At 49.3% G+C, this 25,262-nt stretch overlaps 1 protein-coding gene across 4 annotated transcripts in view; it reads right to left on the minus strand.

Annotated features, from left to right (window-relative positions):
• PDGFRA (platelet derived growth factor receptor alpha) overlaps nt 1-25,262 on the minus strand; it is a 45,003-nt gene that overhangs the window by 15,689 nt on the left and 4,052 nt on the right. For 3 of the 4 annotated variants that reach the window (XM_008701481.2, XM_040624994.1, XM_040624993.1), the window contains exons 2-12: nt 17,216-17,276; nt 15,297-15,614; nt 12,701-12,961; nt 10,305-10,435; nt 8,947-9,118; nt 8,668-8,857; nt 5,620-5,735; nt 4,549-4,675; nt 3,292-3,485; nt 2,548-2,642; nt 2,206-2,338 (exon numbers count right to left, since the gene is read on the minus strand). In XM_008701481.2, coding sequence (XP_008699703.1) covers nt 2,206-2,338; nt 2,548-2,642; nt 3,292-3,485; nt 4,549-4,675; nt 5,620-5,735; nt 8,668-8,857; nt 8,947-9,118; nt 10,305-10,435; nt 12,701-12,961; nt 15,297-15,614; nt 17,216-17,264 — 1,786 coding nt within the window. In that variant the 5' untranslated portion in view covers nt 17,265-17,276. Of the gene's footprint in view, nt 1-2,205; nt 2,339-2,547; nt 2,643-3,291; nt 3,486-4,548; nt 4,676-5,619; nt 5,736-8,667; nt 8,858-8,946; nt 9,119-10,304; nt 10,436-12,700; nt 12,962-15,296; nt 15,615-17,215; nt 17,277-24,137; nt 24,257-25,262 lie in introns of those variants that run through there. The other variant, XM_040624992.1, reaches the window with a different exon arrangement.

Genomic DNA, 25,262 nt, shown 5'->3' on the forward strand with positions numbered 1-25,262 from the left:
CAATCAGAACCATTAACACAGGCAGACTGTGGCTTCGTCCCCTCGGTTTTATTCACCACGGCCAGCACGCACAGGCGCCCGGGGGGGCTGTTCTCCCAGTAAGGAGTAAGCCTAATGATTCCTCCCAGTCAGCAAGTCAGGACCAGAGGGAAGGAAATGAGTGCGATTGCTTTTGTCAAGTAACATTTGCAAGGGGACGGAAAGCTCAGGCCGGAGTGAGGAGGGTGCATTCCTCCCTGGTGTGAGCATTCTGTCTCCCAGCTCCAGCGCTGGCCCAGACCGCAGGCTCCGAGGCCCTTGTTCCCTGTGGCTCTCGCCCAAGCCCCCTGCCTCTCTACCCTTCTGTTCTCCACATGCAAACAGAGGCATCTTTTTGCATCAGTAAGTCCTTATCCACTGGAAATACTTCAGTATTCAAGACATCACAGATTCCGAGGCGTGATGAAGTGAACTTCGGGGCTGATGTCCTCGCTGCCTGCTTGCTAGAAGGACCAGGAACGACAAAGGCTAACCGTGCCCCGGGAGCACACGCGTGGCTCCATGCTGGAGGCAACGTAAGGAACCAGAAGCTGCTGTACCCACTCTTAGAGAGCTCACAATCTAAAAGGAACGCCGCCCAGAGTCTCAGTCTCACCAGAGCTAAACTGGGGGAAGACTGGGCTTGTAAAGGACTAGAAGCCCGAAGCGCCTCTGACTGTATGTTTGCATTGTGGGAAACGGTACCAGGAAAGGTACGGCTGCCTTAGGGGAACACGCAGGAGCAGAGACACACAGAAATGCCTCTTAGCATGTAAGTGATGTTGCCCTTTTCCCCCCACATTTTACTACTTTAAGTTCCTCAGCTCCTTTTGAAAAATCGGGGGTGGGGGGGCGCAGGTAGGGGTGGGATTTGTGGGGGGAGAGACGATAAAGAAAGCTTCCTTTCCAGGTACAAGTGGTTGAAATCGGAGTAGCTAGGACATCTTGTTTGGTTTCAGTGTAAGCAACGCTTTAAGAAGACCTAAGCTTGCTGTATGTTGGAATGAGACAAGCGCATCGTCGAACCCCGCCTCCGACATCCTTCCAGGGCACAGCGATAGCGCACGCCCAGTCATACCACCTCGAGCTCCAACTTCCACTTGTTTTTATTTTTTATTTAAATTTGATTTTGTTAACATATAGTGGATTATTAGTTGCAGGGGTAGAATTTAGTGATTCATCAGTTGCATGTAACACCCAGTGCTCACGACATCCGTGCCCTCCTTAACGTCCATCACCCAGTTACCCCAGCCCTCTACCCCCCACTCCTCCAGCACCCCTCAGTTTGTTTCTTACGATTAGGAGTCTCTTACGGTTTCTCTCCCTGTTTTCGTATTTTATTTTTCCTCCCCTTCCCCTGTTCATCTGTTCTGTGTCTTTGTCCTGTTTTCACTCTTCACAATGTGATTTAAAAAAAAATTCCTGGGACTAAAGCTTCATGTATGTGGTCTCAGCTCAAGACTGAAATATTTGAAAAGCTTGTGATACACTGATTATTCTTACATGTTTTTCTTTGAAAAGTACCTGTATTTTTATATTCTATATTCTAAATATACATTTCTAAAGAAGTACCTAATACATCCCAGAATGCACTAGATGAAAATACCCTGTGTGGTTGTTCTCATTCAATTCTCATCTGTTCCTTTCCAGCCACAGAGTTTCATCAATTTGTGTCACTCCCAAAGCAAAGCCACTTCGATGAGTGTCTCTGGCAGGACCTCCTCACATTCTCTTCTCCTCTTATAAAATTTTCTTTAACCATAATTTGCTATAGAATGAGATTTTTACTTTTTTTTATGTTTTTCTTTTTTTTAAGATTTTATTTATTTGAGAGAGAGCAAGCACAAGCTGGGGTAGGGAGGGCAGAGGGACAAGCAGACTCCCCCTGAGGGCAGAGCCCCATGCGGGACTCGATCCCAGGACCCCGAGATCATGGCCTGAGCCGAAATCAGACATTTAACCGACTGAACCACCCAGGTGCCCCTGGACCGAGATTTTTTAAAAACAACGGCAGTGCTGCAATTAATTCATTTTTAAGACAGAAAAAGATTTCTGAAAGCCAACTTCTCTTCCCTAGCTCTTACTAGGCTCAAAGTCAGATCCCTGATTACTGCACAAGGCTATGAAAAGTAAAGTCATATACAAATCAAAGGGGAGTCTTGGGAGATCACCCCAGGAGGCGCTTACCAAGCACTAGTCCATCTCTTGGAAACTCCCATCTCGAGTCATAAGGCAGCTGCATCGGGTCCACATAAATATATTCATGTCCATCCGGGCTGATGGATTCAATGACCCTCCAGCGAATTTCATACCTCGGTTTCTATAAATGACCAGGACAGGTAACCGGTGAATTACCGAAGCCCAGACGCAGCACAGCTTAACCGCAGCGAAGTGACCAGGCACAGCAGATCAGCACGTTCCTTCGACACTCAGTACCGAGCTTCTCTGCGCCAAGCGCGGAACTATGCTGCTATTCTTCTTGTTCTTATTGGCTTCAAAGGTTTTTACTTCTTTGAGAAAAACACCTACCTGTTTCCAAATGACGACCAGGACGATGAGGGAGATGATGACAATCACCAGCAGCACGAGGACGGCAGCAGCCACCGTGAGCTCAGAGCGCAGCGCTGAGGGACAGAGACGCACGAGGCGGCGGTTCGCAAACGCGCAGGAGGGCGCGAGGAAAGGCGTCAAGGCTGCCTGGCTTACTTCGAGGATGGGCAACACCCGCTCTCACCCATCTACCTACGTGAAACTACCCCGGCCCTTCCCTCAGAAGAGGAAGGGGACAGAATTCAATCAGGAGAATGCCACGCTCGCTCTAAAGGTGCTGCAACATTAACCTTCTAGAAAGAATGTGGACTGGAATATGAAGACTGATCGAGACTGAAAGCCACATTAGCTCCGTTTATTTTGAAAGACTGCGCTTTGTTTATACTATCCTTTTGGCCTCGTTCATTTTTTTTTTTTTTTAAATTCAACCTGTCTCAACAGTTGTAAGGGGCAACAAGGCGAAGAGCCTCCTTCCCCATCATCCACCACCCCCCTCAGACTCCGGGCACAGAGACAAGCAGATGCTAGCATGCCTCTGCAAGGTGCAGCTGGGGGTCAGACTCTGAAAGAAAGGGCTCCCACGTGGATGCCCAGGGAAGGCCCTTTAAGAGCATTCAGAGCTGAATTTCTGCCTTGGGACCTTCATTCCTCTGGGACCCCATCTGGGATTCCAAGTCCTGCCTGAGGGGGGAAGGGCTTGGCTGACGACTAAGAGCAACTCACTGGGAGCCACCAGCTTGAGCTCGCGGCTCTCGGCCCCAAGGAGATTCTTGGCCAGACATCGAACGGCGATGGTCTCCTCCACTCTGGTGAACGTCACTCGGCCCTCCACAGTGCTCCTGTCTCGGGGGTGGACCTCCGTGATGATGTTTGAGATATTGTTGGCCAAAATCGCCCATGAAGTTTCATTATTACACCTGGAGAGAAAAGAGGACATAAATAGAGAGCCAGTTATTGGGATAATGGAGGCGAGTAAAGCAGTGAGAATCACCTACGGGGCAAGCAGTTCTGAACGTGCCTACATTTGGGGGTGCTCCGGGCAGACTGTCATTTTATGTGCACAATAACACTGAAATTCGTTTGCACAGACCCAACAGAGGATAACCTGTATGTGGATAATTGAAAGTTAACTGTTTATGAAGCAGGCAAGGTAGAAGTAAGTCCATCAAGTATAACTACCAATCCCAAGCCTTGAACCCATGAGCCAACTGAACAGATCCACTTCAAGAATGTTTAACTATCCCAAGTGCCCACCCCTTGAAAGAGCCTGGCTCCCTCCTTTTCTGCCCACCTGCACTGTAAGTGCCTCAGGTCACTAGGGCTGGAGCGATCCCCTGGCTGAGTTATGAGACCTAGACTCCAGCCCAGTCAAGATCCGAGTCCAGTCCCTCTACCCCAGGAAAGGGAAGGTCTAGAGTCTCAGCCTCCAGGAGAATAGTCAAGGCTTCTGAATACGAGCAGTCGGCACGGGGGGAAGCATGAGCACGTCGCTCGAGGGCCCATCAGAGAAGGTGGACGGATGGGGGTAAAGGAGGAACTGGCGAGTTAACTCCCCCCAGACAGCAGGTGGGCAAATGAGGCTAGCGGTCACCATGGGCACTACTGTCATTTATGTTCACCTGCCAGTCTAGCTACCAAATAAAGCTCACCCTGTAAGAGATATAAGGTGAAGCGGCCCAGGGTAGTAAAAATCCTCTTAGAGCTGTGGTCCTTTAGTGTCATCTTTTCTGATTAGGCACCCTTGGAGAGTCTGGCGAGAGCCAGGGACCTTCTCCTTACAGCTATTCCTGACCACACAGGTGCACAGGCACGCGTACCATGCACGTGCTCAGGACCCTATCCTGTAGTTTATGAGACTTGGGCCCAGGCACAAATACAAAAGAAGGGCCAGCCGAAGAAAGAAAAGTGCATCTGAAGTTCTTTGTATCGAGGAAGAAACATTCTGATCACAAATGAAAAAGAAACCTCTCGTTTCCGTACTTCTTAATATCCTTGCAAATCATCCACTCGATATCAGGAAGAGGCGTCCCTTCGGCGGTGCATCTCACGGTCTGTCCCCCCGTGGAGCCGTGGTGGTCGTCCACCAAGTCCAGAATAGATGAGGGAACTGCAAGAGGTGACAAGCGATCAGAATCAAACAGTCTGGGTCCCAGAACTCCCGTGCACCACGGGTTCAGAACATGTCCCCGTCGCATCCGGACCTGCTGGGCGAGTAAGCACCTAAGCAGGGGCTGAAAGCAATTCTGTGCATGATCGTAATGCTCCACTCTGGGCAGACCCACTTGGGTAAGAGCATTTTCACAGTTGCAGTGTTTAGGGATTTGTATCCCGTGGTGTTCTAAATCTGGAGTGAGAAAAGCAAAAAGCCCCTGTGGTTACTTGGCTTGAAAGGCAGGGAGGCTCTGAAAATTGTATTACGGCTTGGGGTTCAACTAATGGATTCAGCCCGAGTATAATCTAAAGCAGCATTTCCCAAAGTGCATCTGTGGAATGTGCCTAGGTTTTAAAGATTTTTTTTAATCCATGATCAAATAAATTAGAAATATGCTAATACTTGTATCACAGATTTACAGTGAGGGTCAAGCGAGGCCCCTAACGCAGTCCTGGGCACACGGCAGGTACCCAGTGAACGGGGCTGGACCTGAACGTAAATAGACCGAGGCACTCTCTCCTGGTAAGGGCCACCGTGCGATGCCTGTGAAGGAAGCGAAGCAAAAGGGCCAAAACTTTCTGGAACAACCTAAGGTCATTTGGACCAAAATGCATCACTTTACTCTTCCAAAAACTGGAGGTGCCAGACTGAGAAGCAGGTGGTGTTGTAAGCTAGGAATTCCCCAGACTGTTTCAGGGCAGCCTGGAACTTCCCAGAACTGTGTGAATTCATAAGGCCCACAAAGCTCTCCCTGACAGGTGATGTCTACACCCGCTGCTTCTCCCATGAAGTGTTGCTTTTCTCTCCACACCCTGGGAGAAAAGTGCCAGGCTCTGCCTGGGGGGCACTCACTCACTTCACCACTGAGCTAACATTACGTTTATGCTGCACTGACGCACCTTGAGTTAGGAGTTCGAAAGTATAGCTCTTCACGTCATCTTCATTTTGAACGACGATCGTGTAATGGCCACTGTCTTCCTCCTTAGCACGGATCAGCTTTAATTTGCTCCGATACCTGAAACAAAAAGGATCGTGTGTCAGCAAGTCATAGCCAAACAGATGCCAACCATTCAGTTACCAAGTTCACTTTAAAGTTTGTTTTCGTAAAAAGTAAAAACATCTTTTTTTTTTTTGTCCGTATCATCACTTTTCTGGGATTTTCGGAGCACTTTCTATATGCTGAAGGTCTGACTTACAGACACTTAATTCTTTTCTCTTTTTTTAGGTTTTATTTATCTATTTGAAAGAGAGAGCAAGCGAGAGAGAGCACAAGTGGGGAGCAGAGGGAGAAGCAGGCTACCCCGATGCGGACCTCGATCCCAGGACCCTGACTCAGATCATGGGTTTGAGCCAAAAGCAGACACTTAACCGACTGAGCCACCCAGGTGCTCCCTAGACACTTAATTCTTAAACAGAAGACCAGACATCTTGAGATGAGCAACAGTTTATGTGGCTAGCACAGCGATCAGTTCTGGTAAGGCCTGAGTTCTGAATGAAAGTAGGCACAACCCACCAACTTTCCTTTAAAAACAAAAAACAAAACCCTTGATTTTTACCTTTTTAAAAATACTTGCTTCCCCTAAATATCCGATTTAGGTGGTTCAGCCTAACAATGGGACACCACTGGAAGAAAGAATGAGGACACAGTCTCCACACCGACATGGAGAGGTCTCTGGGATATAACATTCCTACTTGTTGGTATTCACTTAAAGAAACTCTGGAAGGTTTCAGAAGAACCTAATGAGACTAATAATATTGAAGTACTTCCTCTGCCTGGGGAGGCAGGGAGACCGGGGCAAATGGCGGCAGGAACGGAGCGAGGTTTCTTGTAACGTCCCTTCTTGACGCTTAAATACTTAAAAAGCACAAGATTCCATCACCTATTAAAAAAAATAAATTACAAAAACCTGTTTCTTCATACTTTACTAAAGGGAAGTTTCCCCTAAAGATTTCTTCCATGTATTATAAATGACATTTGGCTCCGTGTGTTTGTGTGGGTTCATCAATGAAGTATTTGCCCATTCGATTGCCCTTCTTTATAAAACACCACAGGGGCGCCTGGGTGGCTCAGTCGGTTAAGTGTCTGCCTTCCGCTCAGGTCGTGATCCCAGGGTCCTGGGATCGAGCCCCTCATTGGGTTCCCTGCCCAGAAGGAAAGAATGCCTCTCCCTCTCCCACTCCCCCTGCTTGTGCTCTCTGTCAAATGTCAAATAAATAAATCTTTAAATCCATCCATCCATCAATCAATATGTAAAACATCACAGTGCTGAAAAGCAACGGGATGGATGGAAAAGCACTGGTTACAAGGCAAGAAGAGCTTGGGCATCACGGAAATTCCCCAGCCTCAGCGTCTGTGTGTATAGCGTGGGATAACTACATGCAATAGCACAGTGTCCTTTTCAGAACTAATTACATGAAATTATACATGCAAAAGGATTTTGAAAGCCCAAAAGTACCCTTGTAAATGTAGAGTCTTCTAGCCCAAGATGCTGGGCACCAGCACCTGTAACGGGAGCGCAGTGGGCTGGTTTGTCCTCTACTGACCATACTGGACATGCTTCGGGCTGGGATTTTCTTAGCGAGTCCCCACGGGCACTCCTGGCTACTGGTCACCACGCAATCCTCGGTCACTCGTTGTCTACACGCGCTTAGCCAAGGAAACTGGGGATCGGCTCGTTCTAAGTTACAGGAAGCCACATCCCCCACCCAGTGTATTCATCCTTACGTTCCCTGGCCCCCAACGGCAACTAGGTGAATCTGTGCTAGAGGAACTCTTGAATCACTTTCACAGGCAGCCTCCCAGAACTTCTCTGTTGCTGAGCTTTGTCTCGTCCTGACTATCGAGTATGGCCTGCGTGTAATGCTGCTGCAAGCGTCCGAAGTGCTAGCTGTGCCAAGATTACCCCGTTCCTCTCTGGCCTCACAGCCTAATGGAAAGTTCCGCACCGCCCACCTCTTTACACACCTTCATCTCGTGTCATCCGAAAAGCCCTCCAGATTCAGCACTTGACACTTTTTCCATCGCTGTTCTCCTAAGGCTGTACAACTCTGTTTTCTCTGACACTACTTCTCAATGACACATGGGATTTAGTTCAGAAAGAAGAAAGCAAATCCCAAGTTTAAGTGAACCGATGAAAGAAGGTCTGCCCCTCTTCCCTGAAGGCTACGAACAGAGGACTGACGTGTCTCTCTCTGGGATGGTTTCTGATGAGGGCGGGGACGGAGCACCTGGCGCTCCAGACATACCTTCTGCTCTGGGATGCTAATCAGAGCCTACAACGGCAAGAGACCTCAAGAGAGCGTCTGCTCTAACCCCTTGCCTTGAAGGATGTTAGGCATTATTAACCCTACTTTACGGACGGGGAGACTGAGGCCAAGGTGACTTACTCCACCCCTAGTTGAGAGATGAGAGCAGTAGATTCTTTCATCAGAGGGCAGGGATCCAAACTATTCGTTGTACATTTTCTCTAAACCAGATCTAACCGGACACTACGCTTATTTGCGGTGGAGGCCTCCCTGGCGCAGATGTGTTTCCAATGAAACCAATGGTGTTTTGTTTCATGTAGGTTGACATGATAACTGCCCGCAACTGGCGTCACCATGCACGTCCACTCGCCACACAGACAGTGGTCATCACGGAATATACTCAGTCCAAGTGGGTCCAACTTTACTTCCTTTCCCCATCCCTTCCTGGATGCAGGAAATGGTCTTTCAGTGGGAACAGAGCTCTTTAGTTCTTTTTTCTTATTTTATTGTTAAATATTTATCAGCACAGTATTAGCACGTGGCAAGGCTATCATTAAAGGTACCTGATTTCAAGTATCTCCTGTGTCAGATTGCTCATTTTCTAGATTGAGTCTCGGTGTGTGTGGTCAGACATGCACAAAGCTCAGTCTATCTAGAGACACAGTAAAAGAAAGGCATTCTTGGGAAGGGTGTTTCTTTACCTTATTTCCTGAATCTTTTCTATGTCCGTGGTGATCTCCGTGAGATTTTCAATCAGAGTCAGGTTGTCCTTCAGCCAGGATATCCTGGGAGGGGGGTAGGCCTGCACGTCCACCACGAAATGTTTGACTTCATGCAGGTCGACAGCTTCCAACGGGCTGAAGTTGGGTTTGATTTCAATGAACCCTTTCTCTGTACAGGGAAGAGTTTCCATTAAGTAATGAGTACCACACAGGGGACCGTGAGCAGCAGGGACTGACGTTTTAGAAAGCAGAATGTACCATGGACAGAAATGGTGACTTTCTTCATCTCTTTGACCTCCTTGGTGGCCTGGCGGGCAGCACATTCATAATCTCCACTATCTTTCACCGTGGCCTCGGGGACCCTCAGAGTATACACCAATTTGATGGACGGGACCTTGATTTCCTCCAGCATGGTGATGCCTTTGCCTTTCTACAGCAGAAGGGGAGGAAAACCAACTGTAAGAACCTAGTTCTGAAGAGTGAACCCTCACGTTCACTGTGGACCGTGGGTGGGGATGAGGTGCTAATAATGGAGGTTCCTGGATTTTAGGGTCCTTCCCCACCCCCACCCTGTGGGGCTGCTGGTAATGGGGGGAGCCGTGCATGCTCACTGCATGTATTGTCTGCTCAATTTTGCTACGAACCTCAATGGCTCTAAAAAATAAAGTCTAATAAAAAAATTTCTCTTAAGCTAGCTCCTTAGAAAATCATGTTTTAAAAGGATATGTAATGACATAGTAAAGTGTTCGTGCTATACTGCCAAAGGAAAAAGGACGGGACAAAGTACTATTTGAAGTATAATACCTATTAATGACTACATTTATTTTGTATACAAAGTATTGAAAGGATGTATCTTCCTAAAATATTAACGGTGATGTCCTGGGAAGTGACTCTTCCACTGTTTCTCTACATTTTATAACATTACAACAATAAGCCTGTATTATTTTTATATCTGATTAAAAACTTTGTTTCATAAAACAGTACCACCAGCACGCACTGTGGTTTGGGGGGAAAATGTCTATCTCCAATAAATGAGAAGAAATGTTTATGCTTTAAGGATTAAAGGCAATCAAGTATGGACAGTGAAACCAAACTGCCTCACATTCAGGGAAGATGTACACATATCGGACTAAGAATGTCTCTTCAATGCGTGAGGTCGTAAGGTCATACGTGAAAATGTCCAATATCCAATCGATGCCCCAGAGAGAAAGGAAGAGGGGAAGCAAAAGCACAGGGGAGAGAAATGGATAAAAGGAGAGAAGCAATCAAATGCCAAAGAAGAGCAGGGAGCAGAAATTTGCAAATCAGGAGTGAAGGGGAATTAGATCAATAGATAGACAGATAGAACCATATAGATAGAACCTTCCTGTTTCTTTCTGACTTATGAGAAAGGCAGCTCAGAGTACAACCTTTATAGATTCTGAAGTCCTGGTCCAGCTAGCGTCTCAACCTCCCCCACTGCCCGAAGAGCCACAAAGTGATCTAGTCAGACGGGCTCACTGCAATGATGGGAAGCTGAGGTCTGGAGAAGCTCGGTGTCATGCCCCATCAGTGACAGGTCTTCTGAGCCCTGCTGTGTTCCACTCCATGCCACCAGGAGCCTTGCAGGTACCTACCACTTCTCCAGGGTAAGTCCACTGAAGGTCGACCACCTCGTTGTTAAAGACGGCGCAGGTGACCACAATCGTCTCCCCTGACTTATACACAGTTTTAAGAGCTTCCATTTCTAGATCAAGTTCTGACGTTGCTATTTAAAAGAAGAACAAACACAAGGACCTCAACATCCGTAGTACAGTTAGAACCTTACAAGGTTTGGGTTTGCTTTCTTTTTTAAAACTCTGAAATTTTTTTTTCTTTTTAAGCTTTTTGTTTTTGTTGGGGCAGGGGGAAAGCACAGGGAGAGGAAGAGAGAGAATCTTAAGCCCTGACACGGGTCTCAAACTCACAACCCTCAGATCATGACCTCAGCTCAAGTTAAGAGTCAGACGCTTAACCAACTGAGCCACCAAGCTGCCCCATGAAAAATAATTTTCCAACCACTGTGATCAAGACAAAATTTTTGAGGTTTCAGAAGCTTTGATTTTGTGTTGGCATGCGTAATTTGGCGCATAGTTATAACATAACACACACACACATACACACAAATATCTACACAGGGGCGCCTGGGTGGCACAGCGGTTAAGCGCCTGCCTTCGGCTCAGGGCGTGATCCTGGCGTTATGGGATCGAGCCCCACATCAGGCTCTTCCGCTATGAGCCTGCTTCTTCCTCTCCCACTCCCCCTGCTTGTGTTCCCTCTCTCGCTGGCTGTCTCTATCTCTGTCAAATAAATAAATAAATAAAATCTTTAAAAAAAAATATCTACACAGACAACAGCAGCAAGAGTAAAACTAAGTTCCAATTGAACCGAACACCACAAATGGCTAACAGACACATGAAAAAATGTTCAAAATCATTAGCCATCAGGGAAATTCAAATCAAAATTACACTAAGATACCACCTTACGCCAGTTAGAATGGCAAAAATTGACAAGGCAAGAAACAACAATTGTTGGAGAGGATGTGGAGAAAGGGGATCCCTCCCTTGTTGGTGGGAATGCAAGTTGGTACAGCCACTCTGGAAAACAGTGTGGAGGTCCCTTAAAAAGTTAAAAATTGAGCTACCCTATGACCCAGCCATTGCACTACTGGGTGTTTACCCCAAAGATACAGATGTAGTGAAGAGAAGGGCCATATGCACCCCAATGTTCATAGCAGCATTGTCCACAATAGCTAAATCGTGGAAGGAGCCAAGATGCCCTTCAACAGAGGAATGGGTAAAGAAGACGTGGTCCATGTATACAATGGAATATTACTCAGCCATCAGAAAGAATGAATTCTCAACATTTGCAGCAACATGGACGGCACTGGAAGAGATAATGCTAAGTGAAATAAGTCAAGCAGAGAAAGACAATTATCATAGGATTTCTCTCATCTATGGAACATAAGAACTAGGAAGACCGGTAGGGGAAGAAAGGGATAAAGAAAGGGGGGGTAATCAGAAGGGGGAATGAAACATGAGAGACTAGGGACTATGAGAAACAAACTGAGGGCCTCAGAGGGGAGGGGGGTGGGGGAATGGTATAGACCGGTGATGGGTAGTAAGGCGGACATGTATTGCATGGTTCACTAGGTGTTATACGCAACTAATGAATCATCGAACTTTACATCGGAAACCGGGGATGTACTGTATGGTGACTAACATAATTTTTAAAAATCATTAAAAAAAAAAAAAACGAACACCACATTCCTAAGCATTTGGGTTAAGGATGGTTCTCCTCTCCTGCGACCACCTTTATGGATGTATTTATTCATTTAATCAACCAGCCTTTACCGACCAGCACTGCTCTGGGCACTTTGCTCCTCCCCTACCATTTCTCTCCTTCTCTCTCCCGCCCTGCTACCCAGCTATTTTCAGCACTTTTCTAGAACTGAGCACAGCGCTGGCATCAAAGAAGCCCATACCCAGCGTTCAGTGGCATTCTACTGACCCCAAACTGCTGACCCCAAACACGCATTATCCTTTCCCATTCCCATGAACCACTCACATCAAAGGGAGGGCCGTAGCAACAAGCTTTGTTTAAAATCAAAATCACCTTTCTTAAGTTACTGAAGTTAATCCACGCGTCCAGCCCCCACAGGTGTGTGTTTGTTTTTAGGGCCTCTGTAGTCAGGAATGTGGGTACAACAGTAAGAGGCTTATGCGAGAAAAGAATTCCTTACGGTATTTCGAAGTCAACTGATGAAATATGAAATCTTACAGGGGTAAAGCAGCATTTGTCTTTAGTAATGCTAAGCTTAATGTTATTACAGCCACAGAGGGCAGCCTAACCTTGTATGGTAAAGGTGGGGTCCCAAATCCCCAAATATTCAGGGTCTCCATCATCAGGGACTATGATTTTTTTAAAAAATACTATATACATCTAATTATTTTACCTTCAACTATTTAAAGAAGGAGAGAGAGGGTACAAGTACCTTTTAAAGCATAAACATTAAATGGGATGGTCTGGAACTTCTTTCCCCTGACGGTGGCTTCACAGATATAGGGCCCAACGCTGAAGGTCCCATTGAAGCCCTGTCTGCTGTCATAGGAGGCGTGCACCACCCCGTCATTGCTGCGCAAGGTGACCGGAGTCTCGGGATCAGTCGTGCGACAAGGTATGATGGCAGAATCATCATCCTCCACGATGACTAAATAATCTGTCATTCCCAGAGGCACGAAGGCTACATCCGGGTCTGTGGTTTAGGAAAGAACGAGAAACACGTCAGGCATTAATTTCACCTTTACACGTATATTCAGAAACATTATCCCACTGGCATTGATCACATTAGGTACGAATGATACCTTCGCATATATCCAGAACTGTCACCACACTGACTTAATCATCGTTAAGAGCTAGAGGGCTAAAGTACAGACGCCACCAAAATGCCTGCACCCCAGTAAAAAAAGACTGGTGATGAATGTAAATATTAGCCAGGAGTTGAAATCAAAATTTAAGCACTACCAAAAAGATGATCGATAATCAAATCTGTTCAAAGCAAGAGAAAATATTCATAATTTCAAAAATCCCTATTGCCTATAGTCAGTATTACTGAGAAGTAGGGCATAAACCTATTAAAAAATCATCAGTCGAGTAATAAATAGACTTTATAGTCCCACAGCCTGAGAATTTTATTTCCAAAAGAATACCAGCACGTAAGCTACTAGAGGAAGGAGTACCGAGAGTCTCAGACCTCAGTCTCAGAAGGGCCCTTACCCTCCGTGACTACAGATAAACACCCTCTAACTGATGGCAGTGCAGAGCCGACCTGGGTATGCTTGTGCTGAGGGTAGGGGAGAAACAAGAATTTTTGGACAATCTTAAGATGATCAAAACACCATATGCCTTTAACAAGCCCATATACCTACTGTTCTCTTCAAAGCAGGGGGCATTTATGTGTGAACAAAACTGGGGTGCCATTCTCAATGCCTACCCTTCTTAAAATCTTTTATTATTAGGAAGAAGGGTTCAGACAGTTGAGTGTCATGAAAGAAATGAAGAGGGTCTATCTAGATCTGTGGGTGCCCACAGTGACAGAGGACAAGAAGAGTGGCCGATTAAAAAAAAAAAAAAACTTACAAAGAAAAGGCGGAAAGATAGGAAGACATACTTCAGAGACCCCCTTACCTCACCTCTGCCAGAACAGGATGGCAAGAGGTATCAATGGTTTGTATGTCTGCTTGTTTTAAGCCAAGTACTTAGCTACAGCCCCTTTTAATTTACGTATGAAGACTGCCATTGCTTGAGTTTGTGCTCAGAGTTCCAAATCCTCGAACTCTGTTAGTAAAGATTTCAGCAAACAAAGCTATGAATCCATCTCAGGTTAAAATACACAGTTTGATATCATAACACCTCAGCCAGGGCTTCCATTAAAAATGCAAGTCTTCCCTACCATTATGCACTATCTATGCAATGTTTGCGTAACATCATGGCCCTGCTTTAAACAACTCACCTTGGTAGAAGCCAAAATATACAGATAGAGGTAGACGCAGATAGAGATGACACAGATTTAGATATGCGGACAGACAGAGATACATGAAGGTACAGATACAGACATACAGGTATGGATGTAGATTTAGATCATTGCAGGAGTGCGCTGGGAATATACTAGGGGGTGGTAAACCAGATGAACCTCAAGCTGACGGCTAAGCCTAGCTGATTAGAGGGGCTGCTGGGAGAAAGCACCCCACCGTCCTCCACTCTAGGGGCAGGCTCTGAAATCCATCACACCCCAAGGCCACGCCCTCCAGAGGTCCCCCCAGCCAAGCACTGTGTGGCCCTGGGGTTCCTTAGGCTCCCAGACCTCCCTGACACAGAGCTCTAGGTGTCACCTACTCTACCCTCCCGCCTTCCCTCCTCCACTCAAGGTCACACCACCGATGCAGGCTGACAGCCCTCCCAGGCTCTGCGGGATGCCTCCCCATTTTCTCTCACAGGCTTGTCCCCTCATCCAACCCCAGTGTGCTTCATCCCATCATTCTCCTGTCTTGGCACCTGTCTCTCCCAGGTCAGAGACAGCATCATGAGTATGGATTTGCCCCCAAATTTTAATCAAAAAGAAAAAGCCCACCTATTAATCAAGAATATATATATTTCATTCCATCTGAAAAAACAGCATGGTTATGTGGAAGCTATTAAAATAAACAATAAGCAGCTCCAAGACAGGACCTACCTACTTAATTTCTGTGTCCCCAACACTTCGCATGGCGCCTGACACACAATAAACTGCAAATACTTGTCAAACTTGGTTGAACTGAACGGAAATGAGGGCATTTCAGATTTTTTGCACAATGCCAATAAAACGTGCCTTGACAAAAATGATTTTTAAAACTTAACACGGTTCCAAAACGTTGCCCATACATATTTCTTGATAATGGTCTCACGAGTGACCTTGAGTTAATGTTGTGTGTTCTCTCGTATTTTTCACCTTTTCTCCCATAAACGTTTAGTATGCTATTTCTTCAGACGTTAATCCGGTCGGCGGGAGGGACGAGGACCACGAGCGCGGGGCGGGGGCGCGCACGGCTCACCTGGCACGTAGATGTAGATACGCCTGCCCTCGATGTCGGTCTCCTCCGTCTGGGTGTGGTTGTAATAGCAGGTGTACAAGCCCGTGTGCGCCGCCGCCGCGCTGACCACCTCCAGCACGGCCACAAAAAGGCCGCTGTTGTTCTCCTCGTTTCTGATTTCCACATTGGGGTTCTCTTCTTCAGACATGGGGTACTGCCAGCTCACTTCACTCTCCCCAAAGCATCTCAGAGAAAAGGATGAATTCAGCTGCACGACCTTTTCATTTTCGTTTGGCAGGATGGAGGGTAATGAAAGCTGGCAGAAGACTCGGCTGGGCCCTGTAAAAGGAAGCAGGCTCTGAATAGGGTGCAGCCAGAAAGGAGAGGCTCACCCAGAGAGCTGAGAGGAGTAACAGCAGCAGCTTACCCGAACAATGAGCGTCTCTGCGCAAAAACCCGCCGGCCTCGATGCCCATGAAAGGCCCCCCATTATAACAGCCGCCGCATCTGCTGAGAGCCGCAAATGCTCCTAAGGCCTCAAAAGCACCCACCAAACCCCGAGATTCACCCCTGCAGACACTCAATGGAGAGAGGATGCCTGACTCCAATTCCATATTTCAGACTCTTGTGTGTGCCCATAAAATATCCCAAGAGGGCAGAGACGCGAGCACATATGGGTTCTTTATTGTCCCCATTCCCTGCAGACGTTCCCCTTAGTACGAAATGGGGTGAGAAGGGGGGCAAGGAGACTGCACGAAGCACAAAGCAGGTTTGTGCTTTAAAAAAATTACGTCTTTTCCATTTCTCACCACACGCTGGCATGCCTTCTCCCTAATGACTTCCCAGAAACCAACGGATTTTCATTTAAATTTCATTGTATTTGTTTATTTTTAAGTAGGCTTCACACCCAGGGTGGGATTTGAACTCACGACCCTGAGATTAAGAGTCTCGAGCTCTACTCCCTAAGCCAGCCGAGAGCTCCTGATTTTAATTTTTGAAGTAAGAATACTTAAAGCCCAAGAGTGAAAACTCTAAGTTCATCTTTCAGTCCAGCTTTCCCTGTCTCTAAAACCGACAGAAGAGGTGTTATGACTTAATTATTCATCAATGGTCTCTAAATCTCCTTTGGAGCCCAATGTGGGAACCCCACTCAACTTCACTGTGTACTCACCATGACTCTTGCAGCTTAAGGCCGAAGTCCTAAGTGCATCGGGTCACCTATCCTCCTGCAGGCGGGGGATACTTGGTGGAGTTTGGAACTACCGAACCACTGACCTTGCTTAAGGCTAACGTGCCCGTATAGGTAAGCCCTACAGACACTAACAGACTCAACTCCTCAGACCAGAAAAACAGTGGTTTTATGGTGAACATCTATGATGTACAAACATCTGGATGAAAACTAAAAAAATGCCAATAAATATTTCCACAAATGGTCCAAGTAGTATCCTCCCGGTAGAAAAACGTTAGTAGGATTTCCCGAGTCAAATATTCTACCAATCAGATTCCAAGGGAAAAGGTGCTCTAAGATTTTTCCAGCAATTTAAGCATCTTCCACTTAAGAAAGGTATGATTCCCTGGTCACGAATCTTCCACCGTTTATTTCCTTGGAATATTCACAAATGTCTCTGGAAAGCCATGTCCCAGTAAAAAGAAAAGAGCAGTGGGCAAATTCAGGCAATTATTCCTACCACGTGTCAATGCCAGGATTGTACATATACTAAAATTGCCACTGGCAAGCATTCCTTCTGACGGGGAGTCAGTGTGACAGGTCAAAGGGAACTGAAGATTTGTGATCATTCTAGGTACTTCTCATCATTTTCAACTTCCCTTCCCTCTTTTGGACTGTGTTTGCTGAGTACAGGGAGCACTCCCAGAGCACAGAACTTAGAAGGCAAGGTTTCCTACAGAACAGTGAAGTCAGAGAGTACTGGGATCCTTACCTGTGAGGAGAGAGCCTAAGATCAGGAAGGCCAGAAGGGAAGTCCCCATCGTTCCGGAAAACTGGAAAACCAGATGTCAAACAGAGGCAGCGTTAGCCAATAAAACCACCCAGGTGAGCCTCGTTCTTTTTGTGCTTTGCGATACGGAAAATGTTAACAGCATCATTTTAGTTGAAAACCCCTTGGTTTAAGATTCATGGTCAAAGCAGTTAAGATACCTAAAAAAGAACCCCATAGCCCAATTGGACCCCAAGATCATGACAGGAGCCATCTGAAGCTGAAACCCTTTTGGGTTGCACGCAGCTTTCAAATTCCAAAAAGTCTGGCTTTTATGGTCTCAGAATGCATCCAAGAGCCCAGCAGAACTGTTCCTTTTAACCCATTTAAATGAAGAATGTGAAAAACAAGCACACATGTATTTACTCAACTTCCAAACTGGAGCTGTTTTCACTCAAAACAGGCTGTCATTTGCTTGGTGTTTCACTACAGACTGTATGTGAAGTTCACATCATCCATGACCTTTGGGAAAACAGACGCTTGGGCTGCAACAAACACCTTCATATTGACAAGGCATTCTGATCTCAAGTTTCTGAAAGTCAAAGCCAAGCTCACTTGGAGGACGTCCCTTTGCCCTGCACGGGCCCCTAGCAGACTCAGGACCCAGTGCGCTGAGTCGGGCTGAACACAGCACGGAGGGCGCAGGTGTAGAAGGAGCCGTGAGGGTGGTGAGGCAGGGAGAGGCAACAGGGAGAAAAGTATGCCTAAATGTCCGTGTTTGGGGGGGATGCGGCAAACCACCCAATAAAATTTGGTAGAGACCGGGAGAAACCAAGTCTTTGCCTCCAATTTCCTGCCGCGAAATTGGAGGAACGGAAGAGAAGTGGAGAGGGACTGAAAATGAATGTCGCAAGACACAAGCAGGGAAAGGGAGGGAAAATTCTTATTAAAGAGGGACCCAAGGAGCCCCAAGGTGAAGCCACGGAACAGTCTATTCAGGTCATACTCTGAAAAGGCCCCTTTTTATCTTTTTCTTTTCGTGCTCATCCCCACTCACCGTATTTATCGCCCCCATCACTCCCCACGTGAAGTCAGTAATGACGTGATCTGACTGCAGTCAATGAAACACCTGTGCACAGACTGGCAGGTGTGGACACTGCGAAGCACCCAAGTTTTGACTGGAGAGCCTCCCCGCAGAGGGGTCCCGGCAGGGGTGCAATGCTTGGGATATCCCATGAAATAAAAACACCTAAGCCTTGGCCTAGGATGTCCTGGGTCCTTGACTTGCTCAAACCCCCAACACATGCAACAGAAGGCTTCATGGGATTTAATTTGTTCCATCACTAGCTTTGGAAACTAAGATGCATGTTCATGACTCCTGAGTAAACTGGCCTAAAACAAACAAACCCAAAAAACACATCAAAAAAGGAGAAGTTCCGTGTATGCCTGTGATTAGCCCCTGATCGTACATTTTCGCTTTTACGGAGGCAAGATGGCCCATGTGTACAATCAGATTTCTTCTTCATTGAATTCTACTGGGAAAATGGAGGAGGAAGACAGACAGGGTGAAAGGCAGAATACTGGCAATGGGTTGGGGGGAGGGATGGACAGGAAAAAAATGCTCATTCTGTTTTGTCCAGGGCAGGATTAAGAAACCAGTATGTACTAACAAGCCAAAGTGTTCCCATGTGTGCCATGTCTATTAAGGATAACCCCGAGACATATTTGATTTTCGGAAGTGCCAGCTGAGGTTCAGAGAAGTTCAGCAAGTCACCCCAAGTCACACAGCTGGTGCTAAAGCCAGAATTCTAACACGGAGTCTGTGCTCTCTCCAATTCACCATATGGTCTCCCTCCAGGGAAGGTCAGCGCTTCAGCCTTGAGTGTCCCCTCCCTCCCCCCCCCCAGCACTGTTTCCTAATGCAAATTGGGGCCCTGCCTCCCTTCTCTGCTCACCCCAGTGAGAGAAGAACAATTGCAGGGCTGTGAACCCAAATGCAATTTGCACAATGCTGGCTGGCTGATGGCTTCTGAGGCCCCTGGCATGTGCCCGGGAGGTGGAGGGGGGCAGTTTGCAGGGTTTCCTCACTGCTGGCACAGCAGGCCCCAGAGCCAGGCTGGCCAGCCTGATTTACCACAATTAGCAGTAAAGGCCTGTGTATTCGTACATATACATATCAGCCCCCAACGATAATCCACTTAGCCAACTTCAAAGCAGCCTCCAGGGCCAGCTTCAGGTCTTGGGTTTTATCACATTTCTATCCTGTATTTCTCTAGCAGGGCTTGCCAATGACGCATCTTTAAAGCCCCCTCAGGAGCGTTTTGCCCTGGGCCAGCCCCACCAGCTTTCCTTCTGCGCATCCAGATACTGTGGTCCTGCTGCCAAGGAGGGTTCTTTACTGACGTACAACGTGGGCGATGCACACAGGGCCTCAGAGCCAGCGATGATGCGAGCACTGAGAATCAATGAGTTTGCCGAAGATTTCAACCTCCCTCCTCTGATAAGAGTAGTGCCCTGGCTGGAAACCCAGGCGTATTTGTGAAGTTTCATGTCATGACTCATCTGTAACTCAGACAATTTCGTCGTGAGTAACTACAGCGTGTTTGCCCTACAGGGAGGTAATGGAAAACAACAAGAGAGAATGGCCTCCCTGCCTATTGGCCGTGTAGTGAGGATGTCGAGGAGTCCGGCTCGGTACGTCCAGGGCTTTTTCCACTCGGGGAGTCAACGTTCACCCTCCATCAGTAGCCCCTATCCTAGAGCACATCCGAAAGTCAGGTGTGCAGGCACGAGGAACTGAGGTCACGAATTCGGAGAAACCTGGGATGCCACGAGCCAGCAGGAACAAATCACTCTGCAGGGAGAGCCACGGACTTCACCCAAATCTGTCTTTAAAAAATCGTAATCACGTCTTCTCATGCCAGCTACAAGTTGGGTTTCAGTCTCCATCCTCTATAACCACAACGCAGAACGCGCTGCCAAGAGTTAGAGAAACAAACAAGCAGAAGAGACCTCTGCCACGTTCCCTCTCAGGCCAAGTGACCTGCTCCTCCGTGGTACTTTCTTGTCTTTCTCATTCCTTCTCTCTAAACTATGATGGAAATCGCTTTGGCTAGGTTCACGCCATATCGGACGCCTAGTCCGTCTCTCTGAACCTCCGGCTCTTTTTCTCTAAAGGGGGACTAATAACACCTGATTGCTGGCTTGCCTTACCACGTTATTGTAAAGACTAAGTTATAGTTTAATCAAAAGTGCCTTGGAAACTGCAGCCATTGGTTTCCATATGGACTCTTTTCCTGCAGACCCCTAAGATGTTTTGTAAAGATTTTATTTATTATTTGAGAAAGGCGAGGGCACGCGTGAGTGGGGGGAGGAGCAGAGGGAGAGAGAGAATCCCAAGCAGACTCTGTGCTCAGCATAGAGCCCGATGCGGGGCTCGAACTCACGACCCTGAGATCATAAGCTGAGCTGGAATCAAGAGTCAGACGGACGCTCAACCTGGTGGACAGACTGCACCACCCAGGCGCCCCCTAAGATGTCTGAAATGACAGGGGTGTCAGAGTAACTCCTTCAACTTCTACTTACTGAGAAAGACAGGCCCAAAGGCCTTTGGACCTGCCCTTCATCACCTGCATATCAGAGAGGTGGATCTAAACTCAGGTTCAGGGGCGCCTGGGTGGCTCAGTTGTTAAGCGTCTGCCTTGTGCTCAGGGCGTGATCCCAGCGTTCTGGGATCGAGCCCCCCATCAGGCTCCTCTGCCAGGAGGCTGCTTCTTCCTCTCCCACTCCCCCTGCTTGTGTTCCGTCTCGCTGGCTGTGTCTCTCTCTCTCAAATAAATAAATAAATAAATAAATCTTTTAAAAAATAATAATAAATAAACTCAGGTTCAACCAAGGCCTGATAACAATCAAGGTTGTTTGAACTTGAACCCATACATACCATCGCATAAAACAGAAAAAGAAATCTGTCTGCACCCACCGTCCTTAATGGGCTTCCAACCCTATCCCTGCAAACAGAAGTGAAGAGCCATGAAGGGCAACTCCATAACCAAAGACAACATACTAAGCCAGAGAGTAAACAGAGCTTGGGCACTATTTCCAGAGTGAGAGCACGCTAGCCTTCTCAGAAAGCCAGCTTCCCCATCGCCAACGGCTCAACACATCCCGCCGCAGAGCCACTGAATCTTGAATTTCACCCCACCCTGGCATGATTAAAGGCCACAGGAGACGCTCTCACAGTCCCCAAAGCCACTGACAACTTCAAGATTCAGATTTCCAAGGTTCAGTTAATTTTGGCTCTAAGTTAATTCTAACTGTGAAAATTACATATCCTGCTTTATCCCTGTGACAAATGTCGTACTCGGTCTCCTAACTTCAGCCCCGGCAATCCAGATGCTGGCCTGCACTGATGGCAACTTCACGGAGGGTGTGTTTACCAGAATCTACACCCCACCAGACGCTGTTGCGCTGTTTTGCTCTCTCTGCGCTCCATCAGACATTCCAGTGATGGGTGGTGGCTGGAGTATTTTTACTTGGGAGCATTTTATGGGACAATCTGAGCTCGTAAACCTTTCTGCTCTTCCTGCATCAGATCTTTAAGCCACGGAAGCCTGAAATGACACCTCCTTTTGATTGTCACCGAACTGGTGTGACTCCTAATGAGAACCCTTGGGTGTAGTCACTTACGGCGCACTCAAGATCACCAAGCTCCCAACTCCAGCGCCTCACTCTTAAAGGGATATGCAAATATCCGCTTAGCTTCCTCACAGATCTGCTCTGATAGTCAGATGTGGTAGGTCCGCACTTCGCTCGTTACATAAATGCAAAGAACGAGCTAAGGCGAAAAACTACACAAAGGTCCACAAAACAAATGTGATCAGCCCAATGATTCTTGCAGCTTTGTAGTAAATATAAACCAGTCATCTTCCACTTGGTCCTACCAGGCAGAAAATGCATCTTTCTCATGCCACAACTTGCTTCGAATCTCCACGAAGCCCATTCCCACAGAGGGTCGTTGCAGTTCTCAAGTGTGGCCAGCAGATGACAGTGTTGGTCCAAGGACGTGCGTCCCGGGGTCCGTGGAGACAGACGCCGGGGCTAGTTCTGTGCTAAAATGTCCCAAATCTTAACTTCCAATCTCTTCTTTTCTTGGATCGTACTTTTAGGTGTCGTGGTGACTTCAGTTCAGAGCCCACAGAATGGAAGCAGGAACAGGGCAACTGTTGACCGAAAACGCTTCACTGTCCTCGGGGCCCCAGGAGAATTCGGTGAGGGACAGGCACCAGCACCGTCGCTGCGAGCGAGGCCGCCAGGGCAGAGGGGCCTCGGGAGCCCGGAAGACGGCGCTGCCATCCCAGCCGCACAGGTTCAGAGGGTTCGGCAGGAGAAGCCACTGGAGAAGAGGTCGGGTGACCCAGGGCTTTGTTTCCCCCACGCTCTCGCCACCCGGGAGATGGCGCCCACCCGCAGGAGGGAACCACCTGGGCCGCTCGGGGTGGCGACCGAAACGCCGTAACCCTGGCCTCGCAGCCCTACCTGCTCGCAGGCCATTGTCACCCCTCGTAAACCCTCTCTCCACGGGGGCCGCGCCGACTGTTCCAGTTGCTCAATAGCGTAGGGTCGTAAAACAAACAGCCGGGGGGCTCCCGCGCGGCAGGGGACCTTGCGAGGGGCCTCAAAAGTCAGCGGCTACCCCCCAAAAGCGCCCGGGACCTTATACCCTCCACCTTCCTCCCCTTCTCCCACGCTCAATCACGACGACACCCCCAGCCCATCCCCAAACCCTGCACCCCGCCCGTGCCGCCCCCCAGCGCCTCCTCAGTCACACACACCGTGCCTGCAGGCGTCTCTCCAAGGCCTCAGGCCGCCGCAAAGGCGACAGGGTCGGTCGGCCCGGGGCCCTCGGGCTCAGCGCCGCGCTCCGACGCGGCGCCAGCGCGGAGCGCCAGAGGCAGGACAGCCGGGCGTCGCGCGCCCCGGAAGGCCACTAGAGGGCGCAGCAGCCCCGCGAATCTTACCCGGCTCGCCCGCTCGCTGGCCCGCCCGCTCGCTGGCCCGCCCGCCGGCCGCTCAGGCTCCGGGTCCCCGACAGCGCAGCCCGGCCCGGCAGCTCGACTACCTTCGCCGGGGAGGTTCCGCACGGTCCCGCCTACTGCCCCGCTGCCCCACACGAACCCGCGCCAGCCGCTTCCCTTCCCGTCGCCCCCACGCCCTCGGCCGTTCTGCCACTCCGGGGTTGGTGGCGAGGGCTGCCCGCTCGGTCGGAGTTTAGCGTCCCTATCGGCCGCACTCCCGGCCTCAGAGCTGCAGCGGCCCTGGAGCCCCAGGCACGAAGCTTGGCGTTTGCATTGTTTTCGGCTGAGACCTGAGAGGGGGCCGGGAGGGGTGGAGGGATAGGGGCCGAGGGGTTTAGGGTTACAGTCGCGCGCCAGCGCCTCCTATGGGCCCGAAAACGACACGGCCGCGGGCAGCTGCCCACGAAGAAGGCCGCGGGGCGCTGAGATTGAGACCTCCTGTCTTCAAAGAACCGGGCCTCCCCCTGCGCCGCCCTGCAGCATGCTCGCTTCTGCCCCCGCAACCCAGCGCACCTTCGCTCCCGCAAGCTCCCCTCGCTTCCCTTTCTCCGGGAAGGGGAGGACTGCAGTTGGCTGGGAGGGGAGCGCCCCAAATCCGAGGTCCTTTTTAGCTACTCCGATCTATTTTTCCAACCGATTTCTCACTCCCTGTTCAGTTTAAAACAAAAGGAAAAGCCGCAGAGCCATTTCTGCAAAAGACATGTATCGGCAGAGCCAGGACCAGAGCGCTGCAGAGAAAAGCAACTTGCCCGGAGCCTGCGTCCCGCGCGGGACCTCCCCCCAGCACCCCGACGGCCGATGCTGCGCGTGGGCCCCTCGAAGCCCGACTCAAGGGACGCTGAGAGCCGCACCTTTCAGTCACCAAGCAAGCTTTAGCTTTTCCCCCAGAACTGCCACTCGTCCATCAGCAGCATGTAACCCTGTCGCAGCTCCCCGGAGGCCAGAGAGAGTCCCACCCGCTGGAGTCTGCAGGAAGGCGCTGGCCACCACGTCCGCAGGACGCGTCCAGGCGCTGCGCGCCGCCCACGGCCGGTCCCCAGGAGGCACCAAACGGGCCCGCCTCGGCGCCAGACGCGTTTGCAGCTGGAAAGCCCGGCCCGTTGCCCCTCCCCCTACGCCCCTCCCCAGTCCGCGCCCCGGGAAGAAAGCAGACCTGCGGCCGGGAGCCGAGGTTCTGCTTCGAGTCCCTCTCGGTCCACCTAAGGACTGGTGCAAGGTCCGAGGGTCAGCTACCCGCTCCTTCCCGGTGCCCCGATTTCTGCCTCCCACCCCCACCCCCACCTCCGCTGCGGGGACTCATCCCAGTTACACTTGGATCAAACCATAAACAAGACTGTGTAAGAGCGTCGAAGCAGGGACTGACCAGGGTGTCAAGGCGAGGATGGACGGGCCCTCGCCTGTCGGGGAGCGGAGCAAGGGCCCCTTTATCATGGGAGAGTGGAAAGAGAGAAACCAAGAGGAAGGGGGGAAACCAAGAGGAAACAGGGAAGAGATGCAAAGCAGAAGCGCCAGGGTCCGAGTGGGTCAGAGGCGGGTAAACGGTGGGGGATGTTAAAACCAGAGCCACCAGGGCTGCAGCTGCGGTGCGCAAGACTCTTCCTCCCCTCCAGAAGCCCGGACGCTCGCTGGGCTCCGGGGTGTTAGTCCCTGAGCTGTGCGGCTGACTGTCCTGCCCGGATGCCCCGGATGTCTCCCTGCTCTAAAAAGCTGCCTAGTTCTGGTCGCGAGCGACTGCGGCGAGACGAGTCGGTCCAAAACGTTGAGCAATTCGACTGCGGAGCCAAAAAGCCATTTCCCACACGGCGCAGCCCGGGGCTTTTCCAGGCAGCTGGGCCGGGCTCGGGGCAGTCCGGACCTGATAAAGGTCGTCCGCGCTCCCTCTCCAGCCCGGGTTTGCCTCTCACCCTGGCAGATGGAGTGAGTGGCAAGTTCTTCAAGGTACTCGTTCTGCAATCCTGAGGTCTTAGCAGAGCTAG

The sequence above is a fragment of the Ursus maritimus genome, unplaced genomic scaffold (assembly GCF_017311325.1).
Source record: "Ursus maritimus isolate PB19 unplaced genomic scaffold, ASM1731132v1 scaffold_8, whole genome shotgun sequence".
NCBI classification, from domain to species: Eukaryota; Metazoa; Chordata; class Mammalia; order Carnivora; family Ursidae; genus Ursus; species Ursus maritimus.